General features: G+C 40.3%; 1 protein-coding gene across 1 annotated transcript in view; it reads left to right on the top strand.

The window, feature by feature from the left end:
- Positions 1-21,339, top strand: part of KIF6 (kinesin family member 6) — a 215,962-nt gene that overhangs the window by 28,236 nt on the left and 166,387 nt on the right. The window contains exons 6-7 of the mRNA XM_054162516.1: positions 4,671-4,800; positions 17,645-17,851. Of these exons, the coding sequence (XP_054018491.1) occupies positions 4,671-4,800; positions 17,645-17,851 (337 nt within the window). The remainder of the gene's footprint in view (positions 1-4,670; positions 4,801-17,644; positions 17,852-21,339) is intronic.

The raw sequence follows: 21,339 nt of genomic DNA, 5'->3' as shown, positions 1-21,339 counted from the left end.
AGTTTAACATAATTGCTTTGATAAGACAGAATAAGAGAAGGAATATAGATGGCAAGCAAATCTTCCATCCCATCAGACACAGGGCACCCTGTGTTCAAGCAGCATTAGACAGAGCCTGAACGGATTTCCCCTCAGTGCACGGTGCAGAGCAGTGCAGATCCTGTCCATGGGGAGAACCTCTCCCTTTTGGTCATTCAAGCTATTGTATAATTGCCTTATGAGAAAACAGGTCCATTTCAGAAAGGTGTTCTCGTGAGAACTTGTGGCAAGGCCAGGCATGTGGTGTGATGACCAGGTGAGAGCTTCTTGCAAGCTTTTCAGTTAAAATCAGCTATCTGAATTTACCCTGAAGTCACACAGTGTGACACAGGCCTGAATGCCATGGTTACCCCAGCAAAGGTTAACCATTTTGTAGATTGCTAACTCCTGAAAATGTGCAACAGTCTCTGTCAGTATCAATACTCCACAAAGTGTGGAGCAAGCAAACTGTCTCTTTTGTTGCACATATAGAATTCATTGGAGACAATGAGAAGGATTTCCTATCACAATATAATGTGTGAGGAGAAGAGTCTGTACTAGTACTCATCCCAGAGTTGCATCGTGTTTCACAAGCTAAGGAGATAGCCGTTAGCCATTGGAATGGGCTGCCCAGGGAGGTGGTGGAGTCACCATCCTTGGAGGTGTTCAAGAGGGGATTGGATGTGGCACTTGGTGCCATAGTTTAGTCATGAGGTCTGTGGTGACAGGTTGGACTTGATGATCTTTGAGGTCTTTTCCAACCCTGGTGATTCTGTGTGATTCTGTGAGATTATTCTATCGTTCTATACTCGAATGGAAAAATCAGATCTCTTGTGCCATTGAAAGCTGTGCTGGTGGCTGAAAAACTTTGTACCCCTGCCTCTTGAATTAGTGTTGACTTTGTCCTGCTGTGGTATTCAGGGAGCTATACTCCTGAAAGGAAGTATAGCTTTTTGGGGATGATGTGTCAAATGATGAACTTGGTCGTTCTGTTTTAATACCTGAAGCTCCTTGTGACTTTACGCAAAGATCAGCTTGTAACTGTCCATTAATTTATTCTTCTCTGCTGCACAGAGTCCAAGATGCATGGTTGCTGCTTTTTGTTCTTATCTAGTTTCTGTCTAGTTTCATTTTCTTGCTGAAGTAGTGTCACTATATTCTTCTAATACATTGCCATGGAAGATGTGTGGTTTCTTCATATAATTAGGATTTATTTTAAAATGCTTATAAAGTTCTTGAAATTATTGAAGATTTCTTCAGCTCTAATCCCTAGAGACAGACTTAATTGTAGGGAACTTGATTTTTAAAATTGGCATTTGTTTTCCCAAATCATATGGGCTTTATTCATATCATACAAATTAATCAGATGATATTAATCAAAAGAAACTTGAGCTTCATTTTTGTGCCAGTAACAGAAATTTCATAAATGAAAGCATTAAATGTGTAAGGCACTCTTGCATTTATGACAGCTCAGTTGATGCAGGAAAAGGATTACATTAATAGTATAAAAAAGACTGATCCCATCCTACAGGTTTCTTGGTCAGCTACAAATTCCATCCAGTAAGCCAAATGGAAAAAATTCTTTCCTTGTAAGGGAAATACAACCTTGTTTGTGTCTTCTTTCAAGTCATTATGGATAACTTGACAGAGCTTTTCACTCCCATATCAAAGTCAGGGCCATGAAATGTAGAGATTTTACTAATCTAGGAAATATTTTATAGAAATCTATTATGATATATAGCATATACAGAAACTTTATAGCACTAATTTGTTGTTGTTGGAGCATGTACTTTTCAAGAGGTTTTGACAAATGCCTCTCAAGATCTGCAAATTTAGACTGCCATCTGGAAATCTTCCAAATAACTGCAAGGCCAACATATAGGAAGCTGTCACTGAATAGAATAGAATAGAATATAGAATAGAATAGAATAGAATAGAATAGAATAGAATAGAATAGAATAGAATAGAATAGAATTAACCAGGTTGGAAGAGACCTTTGAGATCGAGTCCAACCTATCATCCAACACTATCTAATCAACTAAACAATGGCACCAAGCACCCCAGCCAGTCTCTTCCTAAACATCCCCAGTGCTGGTGACTCCACCACCTCCCTGGGCAGAGCATCCCAATGGCCAATCTCTCTTTCTATGACGAACTTCTTCCTAACATGCAGCCTGAACCTCCCCTGGCGCAGCTTGAGACCGTGTCTTGGTTTGTTGTGTCCTCACTGTTCTCTTTCTGATATAATAATCCTCCAGAGCTTTTTGTACAAACTAGTATCTTCGTCATCTGGAAAACATCTATAGCCATTGGTCAAAATGTAGTCTAAAAGAATCCTTAAAAGTTTAAATACTATTCCAAATGCACTTAGTAAAACTACATTGTTTTCCTAAATTGCAAAAAAAAAAGGGAAGATGCTGCTTTCCAAGAGTTTCAAAATACTACAACTAGTGAAAGCATCTTACTCTAATCACAACTATTCTGGGCTTCAGTATGTGATGCACACACAAGGAGAATTGCAAACTGAATAGAGCTTGACATTATGGAAGCATTATTATGTGAGAACAGAATTATGCTTTTGGGTTTATGCTGACTGGGTAAAGCAGAATTTTGTAACGATATTAGTGCTTTCTTAGCCCTCAGCACAAAAGACTGTGAAATGCACTCATTCTTGGGAAAAACAATTATTATGACTACTAAAGAAGCATAGTGTGTACTTTTATATGTTGTTTTATTTTTTTTTTCTTGAAAATAGTATTGAAGTGTCTTTCAGTTTTTTCTGTGTATCTATTCCAATGTTTTGACCATTGGAAAGTGAACTGCAACTACTTCCCTAAGAATAATACTATGGAATGCTGCTTAGCTGCCTGATTTAATTCTGTCATTTGGGGGGGACGGGAAATGACAAGCAAGGCAGAACGAAACACTACCTGTGTGGTTGTGAAGCAGCATGGAGTACTTTAACATGCAAGAATTAGCTAGACATAGAAATTCAAGCCCCATACTCCCTCTGGTGGTTAGCTATGAAGAATATGAATATATATGTATATATACACACACAGATATATGTATGCACATATATGTATATAGTAGAGATAATACTTTTTATGTACTATATTATCTATATACTGTATCTATCCAGGGGGAAAAATGTTTTTTGAAAAACCTCATAAGTTTTGAAATGGTTCTAATTTGGTTGTTATAAGTTGTTACAAATCATCTAATTCACTGTGATGTTCCCCAGTCATCGTTGGAATTAGTGTGCTTCACTTTTAATGAAGTGTTCACTGAGTTTTCCCAAACCTGTGATGCAACTACTCAGCTTCCATGTTGAATTCTATAGAATGTCCTAGCTAAGGAGACCCTAATGGCTACTCAGTAAAGCAAATAAGGTCAAACTATCAGGAGTCTTATCAAAGGGATATTTCAAGTGAAAAACAGTTTCAGTAATATCTAGTAGGTCTCCTGCTGCTTTTCCATATCTTCACTCCTTCATTTTTTTTGAACTCTAAGTCTTAAAGAACTACAACCAAACCTTTTCTAGCCACACGGAAAATAAATACAATCATTCTGTTTGCTTGCATTTAATTTAAGAAAGGGATCATTTACATTTGCAGCTAATACCATTTAGTGTGGCCAGCAGGAGCAGGGAAGTCATTCTGCCCTTGTACTTAGCACTGGTTAGGCCACACCTTGAGTCCTATGTCTAGTTCTGGGCCCCTCAGTTTAGGAAAGATGTTGAGTTGCTGGAATGTGTCCAGAGAATGGCAACAAAGCTGGGGAGGGGTTTGGAGCACAGCCCTATGAGGAGAGGTTGAGGGAGCTGGAGTTGCTTAGCCTGGAGAAGAGGAGGCTCAGGGGAGAGCTTATTGCTGTCTACAACTACCTGAAGGGAGATTGTAGCTAGGTGGCAGTTGGTCTCTTGTCCCAGGCAACCAGCACCAGAACAAGAGGGCACAGTCTTAAGCTGCGCCAGTCGAGGTTTAGGCTCGTGGTGAGGAGAAAGCGGTTCCCAGAAAGAGAGATTGGCCATTGGAATGTGCTGTCCAGGGAGGTGGTGGAGTCACCATCACTGGAGGTGTTTAAGAAGAGACTGGATGGGCGAAGGACTTTTCCAACCTGGTTAATTCTATTCTATTTAACAATGACAAAAAAAAAAAGATCCTGACAAAGGCAAAGTAATCAGAAACATATTGGCTCCAAATATGCTGGCTCTGAAATAATCCATGCCTATTTGCTCACCAATATTGTGCTATGCTTTATGCACAATCTGGGTTTAACTAGCTGTCATAATGGCAAACAAAACCCTACTTATTATTTGTTAGTGATGATTCATCTAACCTCTTGCTCTTGCTTTTACTATATCTCATAAAAAATATCCCACAGCCTTAGCTAATAGTTGCAAATTTTATAAATTGCTATTCTATGTGGATCTTTATAGTTAGGGAATACAAAGGAGATGACAGTTAAAACTTACTGTTTCCTTTAATGCATCATTTACTCTTGATACTTTTAGTTCTGTTATGATTGAGTGTGTTTTTTAGATTTCAGATTTTAGACACAATCTAATCTACAGTGTGAAGATCACCTTACAACAATAAGTTTCCATTTGGTGTGTTGACTTTTTTGTTGTTTGTTTCTTTTCCACGTAGAAAAGTGACAATAATGGAAGATCCTGATCAGAACATTCATCTGAAAAACTTGTCTCTTCAGCTAGCAAGCAATGAAGAGGAAGCCTTAAACCTACTCTTCTTGGGAGACACCAACAGAATGATTGCTGAGGTGAGAATTGCTGCTTACTTAACATTACCAGAGTCAAAACAATCATAAACTTCTCCATATCAGTTCTTTATTTATGTAGTAGAGATGAATACCGAGGCAAATAACTGTTTGATGACATCAAAATGGAAAAATTGGTACAATTTAGAGAAGAATTTGAAGAAGTGTAGCAAAGGAGACAAAGATGACATCAACTACCAACAGAACAAGAGGACACAGTCTCAAACTGTGCCAGGGGAGGTTTAGGCTGGCTGTTAGGAAGAAATTCTTCCCAGAAAGAGTGACTGGCCATTGGAATGTGCTGCCCAGGGAGGTGGTGGGGTCAACATCAATGGAAGGGTTTAAGAAGAGACTGGATGAGGCACTTAGTGCCATGGTTTAGTTATTAGATGGTGTTGGGTGATAAGTTAGACTCAATGATCTCAAAGGTTTTTTCCAACCTGGTTAATTCTAGTCTAGTCTAGTCTAGTCTAGTCTATTGTTTTGGAAACCTGAAAATTTATCAGGACAGTTGGTAACTAAAACAGAAACAGAAAGGCCATTACTTGGATAAAGTTCTTTCATGAAATCTCTGATCACTTCAGAGGAGCTGACCATGAAAATGAGATAGAATATTTAAAGTATAATGTGCTGCTGGCTGACAGGTTTGTAAATCAGCAACTGTAAAGGGCAAGGATGTTACATATCTGGAAGATGTTGCCTAAAAAGAAAATATATCCCAAACACTGAAAGTCTTGGACAAATAGCAGGACTAATGAAGATGGTAAGTTATTAAAGATCAAGGTGAAGTTATATTCAGTAAAACTACAAGAATATTCTTAGGGGGTCAGACCAAAGATATATCTACTCATTTCCTGTTTTGAACAGTGCCCAATAGCAAATATATGGTGCAAAAGACAAACAAAGTGAATAGTTAAAAAAAAAACAAACCACCAACAAATTTTCCTCCTCCTCAGCTGTGTTTTATACTCTCTATAGCAAATAACTTTACATTAATTCACCCAGATACTTGTTTTTAACCTCAGCAAATTTCTACCATGAAGTCTTGTGTGACACGAAGTCCACTTAACTGTGTTGTGTGAAGATTATTTTATAATCTAAAACTTGGTAGTTTTATCTGGGTCATGCTAGTACTTATCAGAAAACACAAGAACAGGCAGGAGAATGTGCAGGACCCCAGTAGCAGAGAATTCACTCATCTGAGTGGATTGGGTTAGCAAATGCTATGCCATTGTCCAGGGGAGATTTAGGCTGGATGTTAGGAAGAAGTTCTTCATAGAAAGAGTGATTGGCCATTGGAATGTGCTGCCCAAGGAGGTGGTGGAGTCACCATCACTGGAAGTGTCTAGGAAGAGACTGGATGGGGTGCTTGGTGCCATGGTTTAGTTGATTAGATGGTGTTGGATGATAGGTTGGACTCGATGATCTGAAAGATCTCTTCCAACCTGGCTAATTCTATTCTAGTCTAGTCTAGTCTATTTGCCATATATAAATATTATAAAGCTGTTTCATTGGTCTTTAATGAGGAATACTTATAATAAAGTGCAAAGAATACTTTGAATAGCTGCCATCTATTGCAGCAATATTTGCTTTGCTTGGTCTGAATGTAAATATGGCTTCAAAAGTCTCAGATGAGGTGAATTTCATTGTAGAAGTTTTACTTATGTAGTTATCTCTCTGTTTCTTTGTAGTTGCAGGGTTATGTTGCAGTATAGTTCAGTGATCTTACTGAGTTCAGGTTCCTCTTAGGCAATCAGAATTTATAACCTGTTATCATTTTATAGGGTGACTTAGCATAATAAAACAATGGCATCTATAGAAATAAGGGATTAATGTAGAAACCTAGGGAAAAAGACTTAAGACATCAACCATAACTTCTCCATTGATCGAAATATCTAAACCTTAATTCAGTTATGATGACACTTCCTGGCCTCAAAAGAGATTTGGACCCTATTTAAGCAAACCCTAAAGAAAAAGATACAGGATTAATAAAAATAAATAGGAAAGAAAGTCAATAAAAATGTTTGATTCATCTGTTTTAATGACGAGGAGTTTGGCTATGGAAGAAATCAGTGCATGAATCACCTGAAATCTGTGGCCTCTAAAACTGCAATCTAATGTTTTACCCTTGACATAACCCTTCTTTGAAGAGTTGCAGGACCATTCTGAAAGTTAGAACAATCTGATTTCTGCAATGCTTCTGCGAGTAGAGTTTAACAAGTAGTTTGATGTCTGCATTTTGCCTTCACTGCTGACTGTGCTGAAATGAAAGTCATATCACAGATATACTGCGGGCTACATTTGTTCATTAAGTGTCAGAACCTATGAGAACTGAATACTTCTTTCTTACACCTAACTACATAGAATCATAGAATTGTCAGGGTTGGATGGAACCTCAAGTATCATCTAGTTTCAACCCCTCTGCCATGGGCAAGGACACTTCCTACTAGATCAGGTTGCTCAGAGCCCCATCCAGCCTGGCATTAAAAACTTCCAGGGATGGGGCTTCAACCACCTCCCTGGGCAACTTGTTGCAGGGTCTCAACACTCTCATGGTGAGGAACTTCTTCCTAACATCCAATCTGAATCTACCCTTCTAGTTTTGCTCCATTCCCCGTAGTCCTAGCACTATCCAGCATCATAAAAAGTTCCACCCCAGCTTTCTTGTAGCCCACTTCAGATACTGGAAGGCCACAATAAGTTCTCCTTGGAGCTTTCTCTCCTCCAAACTGAATAGTGCCAAGTCTCTCAGTCTGTCTCCGTAGAATATAGCTCACGAGAAAGAAGACTTAGAAAGCAAATCTAATTTGTGCAGGATTGGTTTATGGATCAGTATAAGAACAATCCTTTGCTCTAATTTTATCATGTTTTACAAATTGTGAAAGTGGTAAGATGAGAGATGTCTGTGCACAAACATTGCATAATGTAAAGATCTATATAGGAAGGTTTAGTTTCTTATATTTCACCAGGAAGAAATAGGCAGAGAACAAACCCCCAAAAAACGAGTCTCTTATTAGCAGCTTTTCCAGTCATAAGGGCTTTGTTTTCAGGGGCTTGGTTTGGTTGTGGTTGTGTTTCAGGGTTTTCTTCCTGTGCATAAAATGCAGATTATTCTTATATTTGAATGGGTAAGAATCTTAGCAACAGGTTATTAAAAAAAAAATAAACGTAGGGGTTTTTTTGTTTGTTTTTTTTTTTTTTTTTTAGGCCAGCTTTGTCACTTAGGTATGTCAAATACCTGCAAACAAAGGATTCCAAAATCTAATTTAGCCAGCAGTGTGCCCAGGCAGCCAAGACAGCCAATGGCATCCTGGCCTGTATCAGGAACAGTGTGGCCAGCAGGAGCAGGGAGGTCATTCTGCCCCTGTACACTGCACTGGTTAGGTCACACCTCGAGTCCTGTGTCCAGGTCTGGGCCCCTCAGTTTAGGAAAGATGTTGAGTTGCTGGAATGTGTCCAGAGAAGGGCAACAAAGTTGATGAGGGGTTTGGAACACAAGCCCTATGAGGAGAGGCTGAGGGAGCTGGGGTTGCTTCACCTGGAGAAGAGGATGCTCAGGGGAGACCTTATTGCTCTCTACAACTACCTGAAGGGAGGTTGTAGACAGGCAGAGGTTGGTCTCTTCTCCCAAGCAACCAGTACCAGAACAAGATGACAGTCTCAATCTGTGCCAGGGGAGGTTTAGGCTGGAGGTTAGGAAGAAATTCTACAGAGAGAGAGAGATTGGCCATTGGAATGTGCTGCCCAGGGAGGTGGTGGAGTCACCGTCATTGGGGGTGTTCAGGAGGAGACTTGATAGGGTGCTTGGTGCCATGGTTTAGTTGATTAGGTGGTGTTGGATGATAGGTTGGACTCGATGATCTTGAAGGTCTCTTCCAACCTGGTCTATTCTATTCTATTCTATTCTATTCTATTCTAATTTGCACATATGGCACAGAAAGTAGCAGCAGCATGTAAAAAAGCTCATGTACAGAAATGTGTTTGGCCATTTACATAGTGTTCACATGCCATTTTGTGTTGGTAGATACGCTATTAAAAGGTCTTCAGCTGGACCTTCTAAATGCTGAAATTATCTTGTGATTGCTGTGTTTGGAATCATATGCCTGAACCTCTGATTTAGAGAATTCTTAGTATGTTTTTAGTATTTCTCTTCAGGTAGCAAAGTAAGATAGACCTGGTGGCCTCCCAAGAGTGTGCATCAATTTCCAAATGGTGAAACCTTTATGAGATTGGTATGTCTGAATAGTGCAGTTGCATGCACACTTAGTATTTGTTTTCCCTCTAATGAAAATTACTTAATGATGAAGGAAATGTTTTACTGCATAATTTTATATGTATGATACTCCATTGTTTAAATTTAGAAGACACTGCATGCTACACTGGTACTTTATCACTTACAATGTTTGAATTATACATGGGGCAAGCATTAAGATTTGGTAATCTTTAAATGTGTATTTCAAGTAAGAACAAAACTTTTTAACATTTAAAGATAGTTGTGGGAACTGAGTTGTGACCTCTGAATTGGACTCATTCCCTTTGCATTTGTTTTTTTATTGCCCATTAATACTCTCTTGAATATATTTAGAAAGCCACTAGTAGCATTTACATGAGTTTTTTCTTGGATGAAAAATAGGATTTGAGTGTTCTGAGATAAAATGACACTTTTCCCAAGAAAGCATGTTATCCATGTTAGAGCTGCATTCCATAATGAATTACAACTTTCTGCATTCCTAGGTTCCTCACTGGCATCATCAATTTATTTTCACTCCAACAAACTTGTTCCATAGTATCATCTGCACCAAATATCATAGTATCATAGTATCAGTCAGGGTTGGAAGGGACCACAAGGATCATCTAGTTCCAACACCCCTGCCATGGGCAGGGACACCTCACACTAGATCAGGCTGCCCAGAGCCTCATCCAGCCTGGGCTTAAATACCTACAGGGACGGCACCCCAACCACCTCCCTGGACAACCCATGCCAGGGCTTCACCACTCTCATGGTGAAGAACTTCCTCCTCACATCCAGCCTGAATCTCCCCACCTCCAGCTTCATTCCATTCCCCCTAGTCCTATCACTACCTGAGATCCTGAGAAGTCCCTCCCCAGCCTTCTTGTAGGCCCCCTTCAGATACTGGAAGGCCACAATAAAGTCTCCCTGAAGTCTTCTCTTCTCCAGACTGAACAGCCCCAACTCCTTCAGTCTGTCCTCATAGGAATAGAATAGAATAGAATAGAATAGAATAGAATAGAATAGAATAGAATAGAATAGAATAGAATAGAATAGAATAGAATAGAATAGAATAGAATAGAATAGAATAGAATTAACCCTCCAGCCCTCTGATCGTACTCATGGCCCTTCTCTGGACACCTTCCAGCACCTCCAGATCCCTCTTGTAATAGGGGCTCCAGAACTGGATGCAGTACTCTGGGTGGGGTCTCACCAGAGCTGAGTAGAGGGGGAGAATCACCTCCCTTGACCTGCTGGCCACACTTCTCTTGATGCACCCCAGGATCTGATTGGCTTTCCAGGCTGCAAGTGCACACTGAGAGCTCATGTTGAGCTTCTCATCCACCAGCATTCCCAAGTCTCTCTCCTCAGGGCTGCTTTCCAGCCAGTCACTGCCCAGCCTGGATTTGTGCCTGGGATTGCCTCAACCCAGATGCAGGACCCTGCACTTGATGAATAGCTTCATCATATCAGCACAAGTACTTTCATGCGTGGTGAAACAATCACTGATCATATCTACTACTTTGAAAAGTCCTTAAAGTGGTTTGGCATTTTTATGCAGAAATGACACTGTATAACACAAAATTCAATAATGTCCTCATCAGAGAATGTTGGTTAACTTAAGTAGCTTCCATTATCATGGTCTAACTGTGAAAATGGACTTAGAGTAAATATGGGAGGGTAAATGATGGGTTTTAGAAATCAAGGAAGTGTTAGATTGCAACTGTTGTGATCCTTATATTCTCACAGAAATAAACTGATTGTGTTAGAGTATGACCAACAAGTCAAAGGAGGTTCTCCTTCCCCTCTACTCTGCCCTACTGAGGCCACATTTGGAGTATTGTGTCCAGTTCTGGGCTCCCTGATTCTAAAGAGACAGGGAACTACTGATGAGAGTCCAGCTGAGGTCTTCGAAGTTCACTAGAGGACTGGAGCACCTCTCTTAGGAGGAGATGCTGAGAGACCTGTGCTCTTCAGCTTGGAGAAGACTGAGACATGATCTTATCAGTGCTTCTAAATATCTGAAGAACAGGTGTCCAGAGGATGGGGACAGACTCTTTTCACTGGTGCTCAATGAGAGGGCAAGGGACAAAGGGCACTAACCAGAGCAGAGGATGTTCCACCCAAATGTAAGGAAGAACTTCTTTCCTTTGAGGATGACAGAACACTGGAACAGGATGGCCAGAAAGTTTGTGAAGTTGTCTTCTCTGGAGACTTTCAAAATCTGCCTGGATGTGTTCCTGTGTAACCTGTTTTCGGCAAACCAACTTTAGCATGGGGGGTGAAGTAGATGTTCTCTTGAGGTCCATTCCAATCCCTATCATTCTGTCATTCTGTGAAATTTGCAATTTAAACTGTCAACTGTATCTAAGTACATAGAATACATAGAATAAACCAGGTTGGAAGAGACCTTCAAGATCATCACGTCCAACCCATCAACCAATCCAACACCACCTAAACAACTAACCCATGGCACCAAAGTACACCTGAAGACCCCCATTGCTTGTAGTGTGTTAATCAGAAACTAAAGATACATTAAGGTCTCACTCATCTACTAGCTATAAAAACAGGAACATCCTATTCTTCAGCTTACAAACCCTTCTCTATAGCTAGTTCTAGAGGAACTGGTGGAACTTGTATTAATTAGGTACATCCACTGTTTTTCAACAAAAAATGTCTTATCCTTCAGCCTTGCAGAGGCTTAGGATGTTCTGTGCTATAAATGAACAATGTGAAAACAGTGTTGACCTAAGACCACCATGGCCACTAAACTATGGCCTGAAGTGCCATGTCTACACAGTGTAGTCTTTTTTAACACCTCCTGGCACAGTGACCCCCCCCACCTCACTGGGCAGCCTATTTCAATGCCTGACCACTCTTTTAGTAAAGCTTTTTTTTTTTTCCTTGGTAATCACAGAATACTAGGGGTTGGAAAGGACCTTGAAAGGTCATGTAGTCCAATTTCCCCTGCCAGAGCAGAATCACCTAGAGTAGGTCACACAGGTGGGTTTTGAATGTCTCTAGTGAAGGAGACTCCACAACCTCTTTGGGCAGCCTCTTGCAGTGCTCTGTCACCCTCACAGTGAAAAAGTTTTTCCTTATGTTCACGTGGAACCTCCTATGCTCCAGCTTGGACCCACTGCCCCTTGTCCTAGCATTGGATGCCATTGGCCTTCTTGGCCACAAGGGCACATTGCTGGCTCATGGTCACTCTTCTGTTTACGAGAATATGAGAACACTTATGTCTCTTTACCCTGTTCTGCTCTCCAACAGGTCAGTCCCCAACATGTGGTTGTTCTTTCCTAGGTGGAAGCCTTGTTGAATTTCATTAAATGTCTCCCTGCCCAGCTCTCCAGCCTGTCCAAGTCTTGCTGAATGACAGCAAAGCCTTCAGGTGTGTCAGCCACTCCTCCCAGTTTTTTGTCATCAGCAAACTTGCTGACAGTGCGCTCTGTTCCCTCATCCAGGTTGCTGATGAATATATGGAATAGTACTGATCCCAGCACGAACTCCTGAGGGATTCCCCTAGATAAAGGCCTCCAATGAGACTCTGTCCCACTGCGTTGTTCAATCAGTTCTCAATCTACTTCACTGCCTGATCATCCAGACCATACTTCCTCAGTTTAGCTGCAAGGGTACTGTGGGAAAAAGTGTCAAATGCTTTTCTGAGATCAAGATAAACCACATCCACTACACTACCATCATCTATGCACCTGTTTTGTCCTCATAAAAGGCTGTCAGTTTGGTTAAAAAAAGTTTTACTGCTTGTTAAGCCCTTATTGACTGTTCCTAAACCTACCCAACCTAAACCTCCCCTGGCACAACCTTTCCTCATTTATGAAGACTCAACCTTTTATATTTATGCCTTGGCTAGTCATTAATTTAGTCATACAGGAAAAATCAAGCACTACTGATGTCTAAATATTTTTATTCAAAGAAGGAAAAAAAATCCCCTGGAACTACCAAATAGAGATGGGTGGAAATATGGGCTGAATGACTACATTTATCACCTGTGAAATCTTTTTGTCCCAGATTGTCCTGAACTCTTTTCTGTATTTCCTCTGAGTGTATTTGGCAGCTGTAATCGACACATTCTCCTTCCAAATGGTAGCAGCTTCCCTTAGTCTAATGGTGATTTTTCAAACAGCTATTGATATATTTTTCTCCTGTTAAGTAATTTTTTCCTTAGGTCTTTACTTAAGAACTCTATTTAGACTAGTAGCATTCTATTTTCAGCCATTCTTAGTGAGAACAATGTTTATAATGGAAGCTGCAACCAATAAAGGATATGGAAAATACACAAATGCTTGTATGGGGAAGAAGTTCTGCAGTGCATTATTGATACAAGATAGGTCACAATTAGATTAAAGAGGATAATTTAGGCTTCAACAAGTTTTTGGACCTTTCGTGAACTTGTGTTCCTTGACAGAAACATCTGACTCAGGTGCTTCTTGCAATATGTCTGTCCTAGAGGTTCTCATTTAAGTAGAAACCACCTTCTTGCAAATGTTGTATGAATAGATGTAGTGGCTTAAGTCACAAAGTTTCTGTACAGCTTACTTAATTTCAGAAAACACAGGTATATCCTGATCCTAGAGAAAAATGAGATTGGATTGTATGACTTGAAATATCTTTTGTATCTCCAAGGTCAAACAAAGCATTGATGCTTCACCAAATCATGATCTTGAAAGAAATTTTATTGAAATCCTCTTTTCCCAGGCCACAAAAAAAGCAGCAAGTGATGACCTAGCATTAATTGCTTTGTAGTGTTCATGTGATATCACAAAGCATCTGAAGTCTGCTTATGTGATATATGATGTCACAGAATGCCTGGAAAAAGTTACTCTTTGTAAGTAGCTACAGCTCATCAGTTGTTCTATATATAACTTGCACAATAACAACCATCTGCTGAGAGACATGCCACTCCCCTCTTTCTTTTTCCCCTTCATCACATCAAATTAGTGTGCAGATGATTTCATATACATATGGTTTGAATACTGCTGAAAAAAACCAAAACAGACTCTGAGAGCCCTTAAAGGAATCTTTTAGCAGGCACTGAGACACTGTCCAGAAAATTTTGGATTTGATTTTCAAACTTTCTGAACATATAAATGCTGATACTTAGTAGTTGCATGCGTAAGATAGCAAAATAATAAGTATTGATTGAAGATGCTGACAAATTGTCATTCCTGTTACTGTATTTTATATCTGCTTGTGTGGTAAAAGCAGCAGTGTGTGGGAGATTATGAATGCAATTAACTTTTCATGATCACATCCCATGTAACAGCAGTTTAAACTTCTGTTGCTTTGCACTTCCTGCAAAAGTTCTTGTAGAGCGTTCTAAATACAGGAACTGGAAAGTAGAGATAGAATATATCATTAAAAAGGAATAGTGCTATATTGAGTAATGCACAGTTCTACTCTGAAGGAGTTTGGAATTCTACCCAACAACATCCAAATCAGCTTCACTTGTTTTAGATGGGGAAAAAAATTGTGGCGAGAAAGGCAATAGAATCTCTAACAACCGGTCCAGCAGAATCTGCTTGGCAGGTGCAAAACCAGTTATGGCTAGTGTATTGCTGTAGACAATAAAGACCTAATAGGTCAGATATTACCCTGAGCTTTTACAACTCAGCATCCTGAAATTATATACAGGCTGGGGTCAGAGTGGCTGGAGAGCAGTCAGGCTGAGAGGGACCTGGGGGTGCTGGTCGACGGTAGACTGAACATGAGCCTGCAGTGTGCCCAGGCAGCTAAGAGGGCCAATGGCATTCTGGCCTGCATCAGGAACAGTGTGACCAGCAGGAGCAGGGAGGTCATTCTGCCCCTGTACACTGCACTGGTTAGGCCGCACCTCGAGTACTGTGTCCAGTTCTGGGCCCCTCAGTTTAGGAAGGAGGTTGACTTGCTGGAACGAGTCCAGAGAAGAGCAACAAAGTTGGTGAGGGGTTTGGAACATAAGCCCTACGAGGAGAGGCTGAGGGAGCTGGGGTTGCTTAGCCTGGAGAAGAGGAGACTGAGGGGTGACCTTATTACTCTCTACAACTACCTGAAGGGAGGTTGTAGACAGACGGATGTTGGTCTCTTCTCCCAGGCAAGCAGTACCAGAACAAGAGGACACAGTCTTAGGCTGCGCCAGGGGAGGTTCAGGCTGGATGTTAGAAAAAAGTTCTATACAGAAAGAGTGATTGCCCATTGGAATGGGCTGCCTGGGGAGGTGGTGGAGTCGCCATCACTGGAGGTTTTTAGGAGAAGACTTGACGGGGTGCTTGGTGCCATGGGTTAGTTGTTTGGGCGGTGTTGGATTGGTTGATGGGTTGGACGCGATGATCTTGAAGGTCTCTTCCAACCTGGTTTATTCTATGTATTATTCTATGTATTTTCTTTACCTCTGGAGTTAAACAGGTGTGACTGAAAGTGCACAGTTTCTACACTTGAAGTTTTGCTGCGTAATGAAACTTGTGTTTGCTTAAGAATGCTTATGTTGAAGTGTGATGATTTCTTCTTCTTCCATGGCAACCTTTACTTTGTGCTTCCATAGCTGGATCTGTATTGATAATTGATCTGGTTTTGGCTTGTCTTCAGTGTAGTGAAGCTGACACCATCACTGTAGTGCAAAATATCCTCAAATACCAGTTCATCTGAGGAGAATGTCCTTAGATATTAATTCTCCTGTAGATTTTGGGCTGAAAAAGAAAATATCCAGCTCTGCATCACTGAGCTACAAGTAGTGTAGTTACCGCTTTCCTAGTAAAGTAAGTGAACCTGTCTCTGATTATTCAACAATTCTGAATCCATAAATAAAGTACAGTTTAACTTTTTCTTGCTCTAAGTGTGTTTAAAATGTTTGGAAGTATTTTATTGCTTGACACGTTTCTCTGAGCCTGTTAATTTTCATCCTTATGCTACAACTCACTGCCCCTTTGTTTGTTCAGGTTTGTGAACATGGCATGTGACTACACTCTGGTGCTCATTTCACAGCATTCTGAAATGATCCTTAGAAAACAGGCAGCTAAGCTGAGCCAGTGGCTGCCTGTGTTGTTCCAAAATTCCTCATATATATAAACTAATAATCAAAACTCTTCTTCCTCTCCATGTGAGCTTGGCTTTATTAGATAGAGCAACCCAAACCAAAATAGTGCTAAGGCTGTAATTTCATTACAATTTCCAATTAATTATTCCAGCAGAACTGCTTTCTACAGCTGGACTGTGTCTTGATCAGGAAACTGATCCAGGTTCAACGTCTGTAGTTTTCAGTAGTGCTGACACTAAGTCTGAAAACAAATGCTAGGAAGTTGAAGAGGAGACAATTCAGCCAAGAGGTATAGCTGTTCATGTAATTCCTGGTAAAAGAACATTCAACTTGCAATCTTTCTGTTAAGATCTGTCCTTTCTGGTTTAACAAGACACCACCTTCAACACCTGCAATGGGCAGGTTATTTTATCATCTAGAATGTTTAATAACAAAGTAGACTGTGGAAAAAAAACCCAATAGTGTATCTAGTCTGAATCACAGGATCTACCTAGATAATTGATCTAGAATAACAGAATAAAGTATAGATAGGAGGTTAATGTAACCAGATTTTTTCAATCATTGCTTTAAATACTTCTTTATAGCTATAGATTTAGTTGCTACCTCAATATTTTTTATTTCAGTACTTTTTTTTTGCTAGTCAACTATTTATGGCCTGATAACAATGTGGTCACACTTGTTATAGTTCATAAATGGAAATACTATTTGTATGGTACACCTTTAGTCTCCATGTATATTCTAACATTTTAGTTATTTATGAAATAAAGATTATAAGGAATTCTTTTATGTTTTCTGCAACAGCTTAAAATACCAAGGAGGCTTTAGATGCTTAAAGAATTTTTTTTATATGTTTAGGGAAAGAAAGGTACATGTGTGATGCAATGTGATCATTTGAAATATACAATTAGAGATCTGAGAGCTGTTTAAAATTTTCTGTTCTGCATTTTGAATAGGGAACACCATTAAAGTCATACTAAAGCTGAGTGTGTCTGAACACTGACCAGGAATTTCCATATGCCTTGTTAGGGAAGTACGGCAGCAGCTATTCCAAATACATTTAAAGCCAAATCTTTTATGAAAATTGTCATGCCACATAATTGTGGTACTGATTTTGCCAAGTCAATTTTTTTTTCTATAAGGCTTTAGATTTCTACAAGATTTCTACTCTTAGTTACACTGGTACCTATCCAGAAAAAAAATAGATCTGGCCTTACCATTAGGGAAATTGATAACCTCTCGGAGATCAGGAATTAGTAACTTCCCTCAGATCAAGGTACCTCTTTCTCTGGTATTCCTCAGTATGATAAGGACAGCTGCTTTGCTGATGTACTTACTGTTAGAGTATTTTGGAACAAGGGTAGCTGCTTGGTTGCTTGCAGTACAATTTGTCCAGACCAAACTTAGCCAAGTCTTTAGCCATAATGTGAGTGCTAGGTAAATCCTTTTGGGTAGCTCTTGCATCTTTATTATAGGTACGTTAGCTAGAAAATTGGATATATTATTTTAATTGCCAAATTATTCAGCTATAAAATTCTAAATGTATTTACATATGAATACTGAGTTCTCTTTTTTTTTCATTGTAGACACCAATGAATCAAGCCTCAACGCGTTCTCACTGCATTTTCACCATTCACATCTCCAGCAAGGAGCCAGGATCTGCAACTATCCGACGCTCCAAGTTACACTTAGTAGACCTGGCTGGATCAGAGCGTGTTGCAAAGACTGGAGTTGGAGGGCATTTATTGACAGAGGCCAAATATATCAACCTGTCATTACATTATTTGGAACAGGTAAAATTAGGCTAGAGTGAAACATTACTCCATTTACTATATTCCTGTGTAGCAATGTGCGGTGTTTTGCAAACCCCATCCAGTGCTACAGGCTGGGGTCAGAGTGGCTGGAGGGCAGCCAGGCAGAGTACCAGAGTACCTGGGGGTACTGGTTGATGGTAGGCTGAACATGAGCCTGCAGTGTGCCCAGGCAGCCAAGACAGCCAATGGCATCCTGGCCTGCATCAGGAACAGTGTGGCCAGCAGGAGCAAGGAGGTCATTCTGCCCCTGTACACTTCACTGGTTAGGCCACACCTCGAGTCCTGTGTCCAGTTCTGGGCCCCTCAGTTTAGGAAGGATGTTGAGTTGCTGGAAGGTGTCCAGAGAAGGGCAACAAACTTGGTGAGAGGCTTGGAACACAAGCCCTATGAGGAGAGGCTGAGGGAGCTGGGGTTGCTTAGCCTGGAGAAGAGGAGGCTCAGAGGAGACCTTATTGCTGTCTACAATTACCCGAAGGGAGGTTGTGGCCAGGTGGGAGTTGGTCTCTTCTCCCAGGCAACCAGCACCAGAACAAGAGGACACAGTCTCAAGCTGCACCAGGGGAGGTTTAGGCTGGAGGTTAGGAAGAAATTCTACAGAGAGAGAGAGACTGGCCATTGGAATGTGCTGCCCAGGGAGGTGGTGGAGTCACCATCATTGGAGGTGTTTAGGAGGAGGCTTGATAGGATGTGTGGTTGCATGGATTAGTTGATTAGGTGGGTTGGATAATAGGTTGGGTGTGACGATCTTGAAAGTCTTTTCCAACCTGGTCTATTCTATTCTATTCTAAATCTTGACTCCAGCATTCAGATAGTCTTGGGATATTTAGTGCAGTTTTAAAAAATGTTTGCGTTTTGTAGTTCTTACTTTTTGTAATGCAATGTAGAAGAAGGTTATAGTAGGTATGCATGGTGGTATTTTAAAACTAGTTTTCTTGTTTTATTTCAAATACTAGAGTAGAATGGAATAGAATTAACCAGGTTGGAAAAGACCTTTGAGATCATCGAGTCTGGTCTGTCATCCAACACCGTCTAATCAACTAAACCATGGCACCAAGCACCCCATCCAGTCTCTTCGTAAACACCTCCAGTGATGGTGACTCCACCAGCTCCCTGGGCAGCACATTCCAATGGCCAATCTTTCTTTCTGGGGAAAACTTTCTCCTCACCTCCAGCCTAAACTTCCCATGGCATAACTTGAGACTATGTCTTCTTGTTCTGGTGCTGGTTTCCTGGGAGAATACAATAATTTTTCTAGAATACAGTAATTTTTCCTAAGGCTTCTTTAAAAAAAATTGTCTGCAGCAGTAAGCAGGTCTGTGAAGCTGTCATTTTGTGGGAGAAATAAGAGGAAGGTATAGAAGAACAAAAATACTTAACTCATATTTGACTCTTTCCATTTATGGTCTAGTATGTGTGTTGTTAAGTAAATATGCAGCTGAGGAAATCCATTAAAAGAGAGAATTGTATGAGTGTATATGTGCAAATTCTTTAATATTATGGTTAGGAACTATGATTGTTCCACTTACTGGGAAGCATATTTTTCATTTTTCTTGTGTGTTTTTCTCTTAAGAAGAGCAAATGTCTTTTTGTTTGATCTCGATGATCTCTGGAGGTCCCTTCCAACCTCTGAAATTCTGTGATTCTGTGATCTGCAATCAGACATTTCATCTGTCAAAAGAAACAGCTTCAGGCACAGCAGGTGGCAGTCAGTCATTTACTATTACATTGACTTTTTTCATACCCCTCAGTTGTTTACATTTTACCTTAGATACGAATGTCTGTAGTTCAGTTGTACCCATAGGAAAGGGTAAGAATAAGTGATTCTAAAATTGTACTCAGGATCCTTATTTACCGTGTGAATTTCATGTATTTATAATGCTGTATTGCATGAGCTTCTGTGCAATTGAGTTCAATACTATGTAGGATATTTTGACATACTCAGGTCTGAAGTGCAATAGAAACATAAGATAACGGGTTTTGTCATGTAGCTTTTTGACTACTATTTTAGAATAAATATGTCTAGATAAGCACATTGGGTTCCCTTTTGGGTTGGGTGTCATTAATCAAAATGCTTTCTAATACTGAGTAAAAGACCACTGGAGACAGTTAAAAAACCAAAACAATCTTTGTTTGGTGGGAATTGGGACGTTCAGTCCTGACTTTGCAGTGACTAATGTTAGAATACAGGGATTCCTTCTTCCAGGCAATCAGCACCAGAACAAGAGGACACAGTCTCAGACTGTGCCAGTGGAAGTTTAGGCTCAAGGTGAGGAGAAAGTTCTTCACAGAAAGAGTTGTTAGCCATTGGAATGTGCTGCCCAGGGAGGTGGTGGAGTCACCATCATTGGAGGTGTTCAGGAGGGGATTGGACGTGGCACTTGGTGCCATGGTTTAGTAGTCATGAGGTGTTGGGTGACAGGTTGGACTTGATGATCTCTGGGGTCTTTTCCAACCTTATTGATTCTATGATCTTCTGCGCTATGTGACTATACCACATGATGGTAGAATGTAGTCTTCATCATGACAGCTGGACACATAACTCTCCAGCGCCAGTGTGGGAGGGTTCAAATTCTACACAGACTACAGACTTCCTGCATGAACTTCAGAAAAAAAAAACTTCTTGGTAAAAGAGTTCCCATTTTTAATAGAAATAACATTTTCCCTCTGTCTCTTTTCCCATCCTGTCTATTCAGACTCTGAATAGAGGCAGAGACTGAGAATGTGCCTATTAATGTATATGCTGAACTGCTATGCAATGCATTCATTTCTATGCAATGTTACAAACTAAGAGAGAGAGAATAGAATAGAATAGAACAGAATAGAATAGAATAGATCAAGTTGGAAGAGACCTTCAAGATCATCATGTCCAACCTATCATCCAACCCACCCAATCAACTAAACCATGCAACCAAGCACCCCATCCAGTCTCCTCCTGAACACCTCCAATGATGGTGACTCCACCACCTCCCTGGGCAGCACATTCCAATGGGCAATCACTCTCTCTGTGTAGAACTTCTTCCTAACCTCCAGCCTAAACCTCCCTTGCCGCAGCTTGAGACTGTGTCCTCTTGTTCTGGTGCTGGTTGCCTGGGAGAAGAGACCAACCTCTGCCTGTCTATGTAGCATATTTCCATCTAACAAACTACAATGTATGAGATTTGAAAAATGTGATCTAGGAATGGGTTTCTAAATTCTTTTACAAGACACTCATTTTTGTATTATGCATTTGGCTGTCTCAGGGCTGCCTGTATAAGATTTTGTGACATTTTTTAAGACCACTAAGAGAAACAGATGCAAATGACATAGCTGCTACTAAATTTCCTAACATAATTGTTTTCTTAAGGGTAGCATTAAATACATGCCTGCATGTATCATTTATTAAAGGCATAGCAACTCCTAATCATTTTGGATAGCTTGCACTACTCCTAGCTATGGCTTTTCAGTACAGTGCTTGGCCAGATAACAAT

The sequence above is a fragment of the Dryobates pubescens genome, chromosome 6 (assembly GCF_014839835.1).
Source record: "Dryobates pubescens isolate bDryPub1 chromosome 6, bDryPub1.pri, whole genome shotgun sequence".
Lineage (NCBI taxonomy): Eukaryota > Metazoa > Chordata > Aves > Piciformes > Picidae > Dryobates > Dryobates pubescens.
Note: the sequence above shows the minus strand (reverse complement) of the source record. Positions and strands in the feature narration are given on the sequence as shown.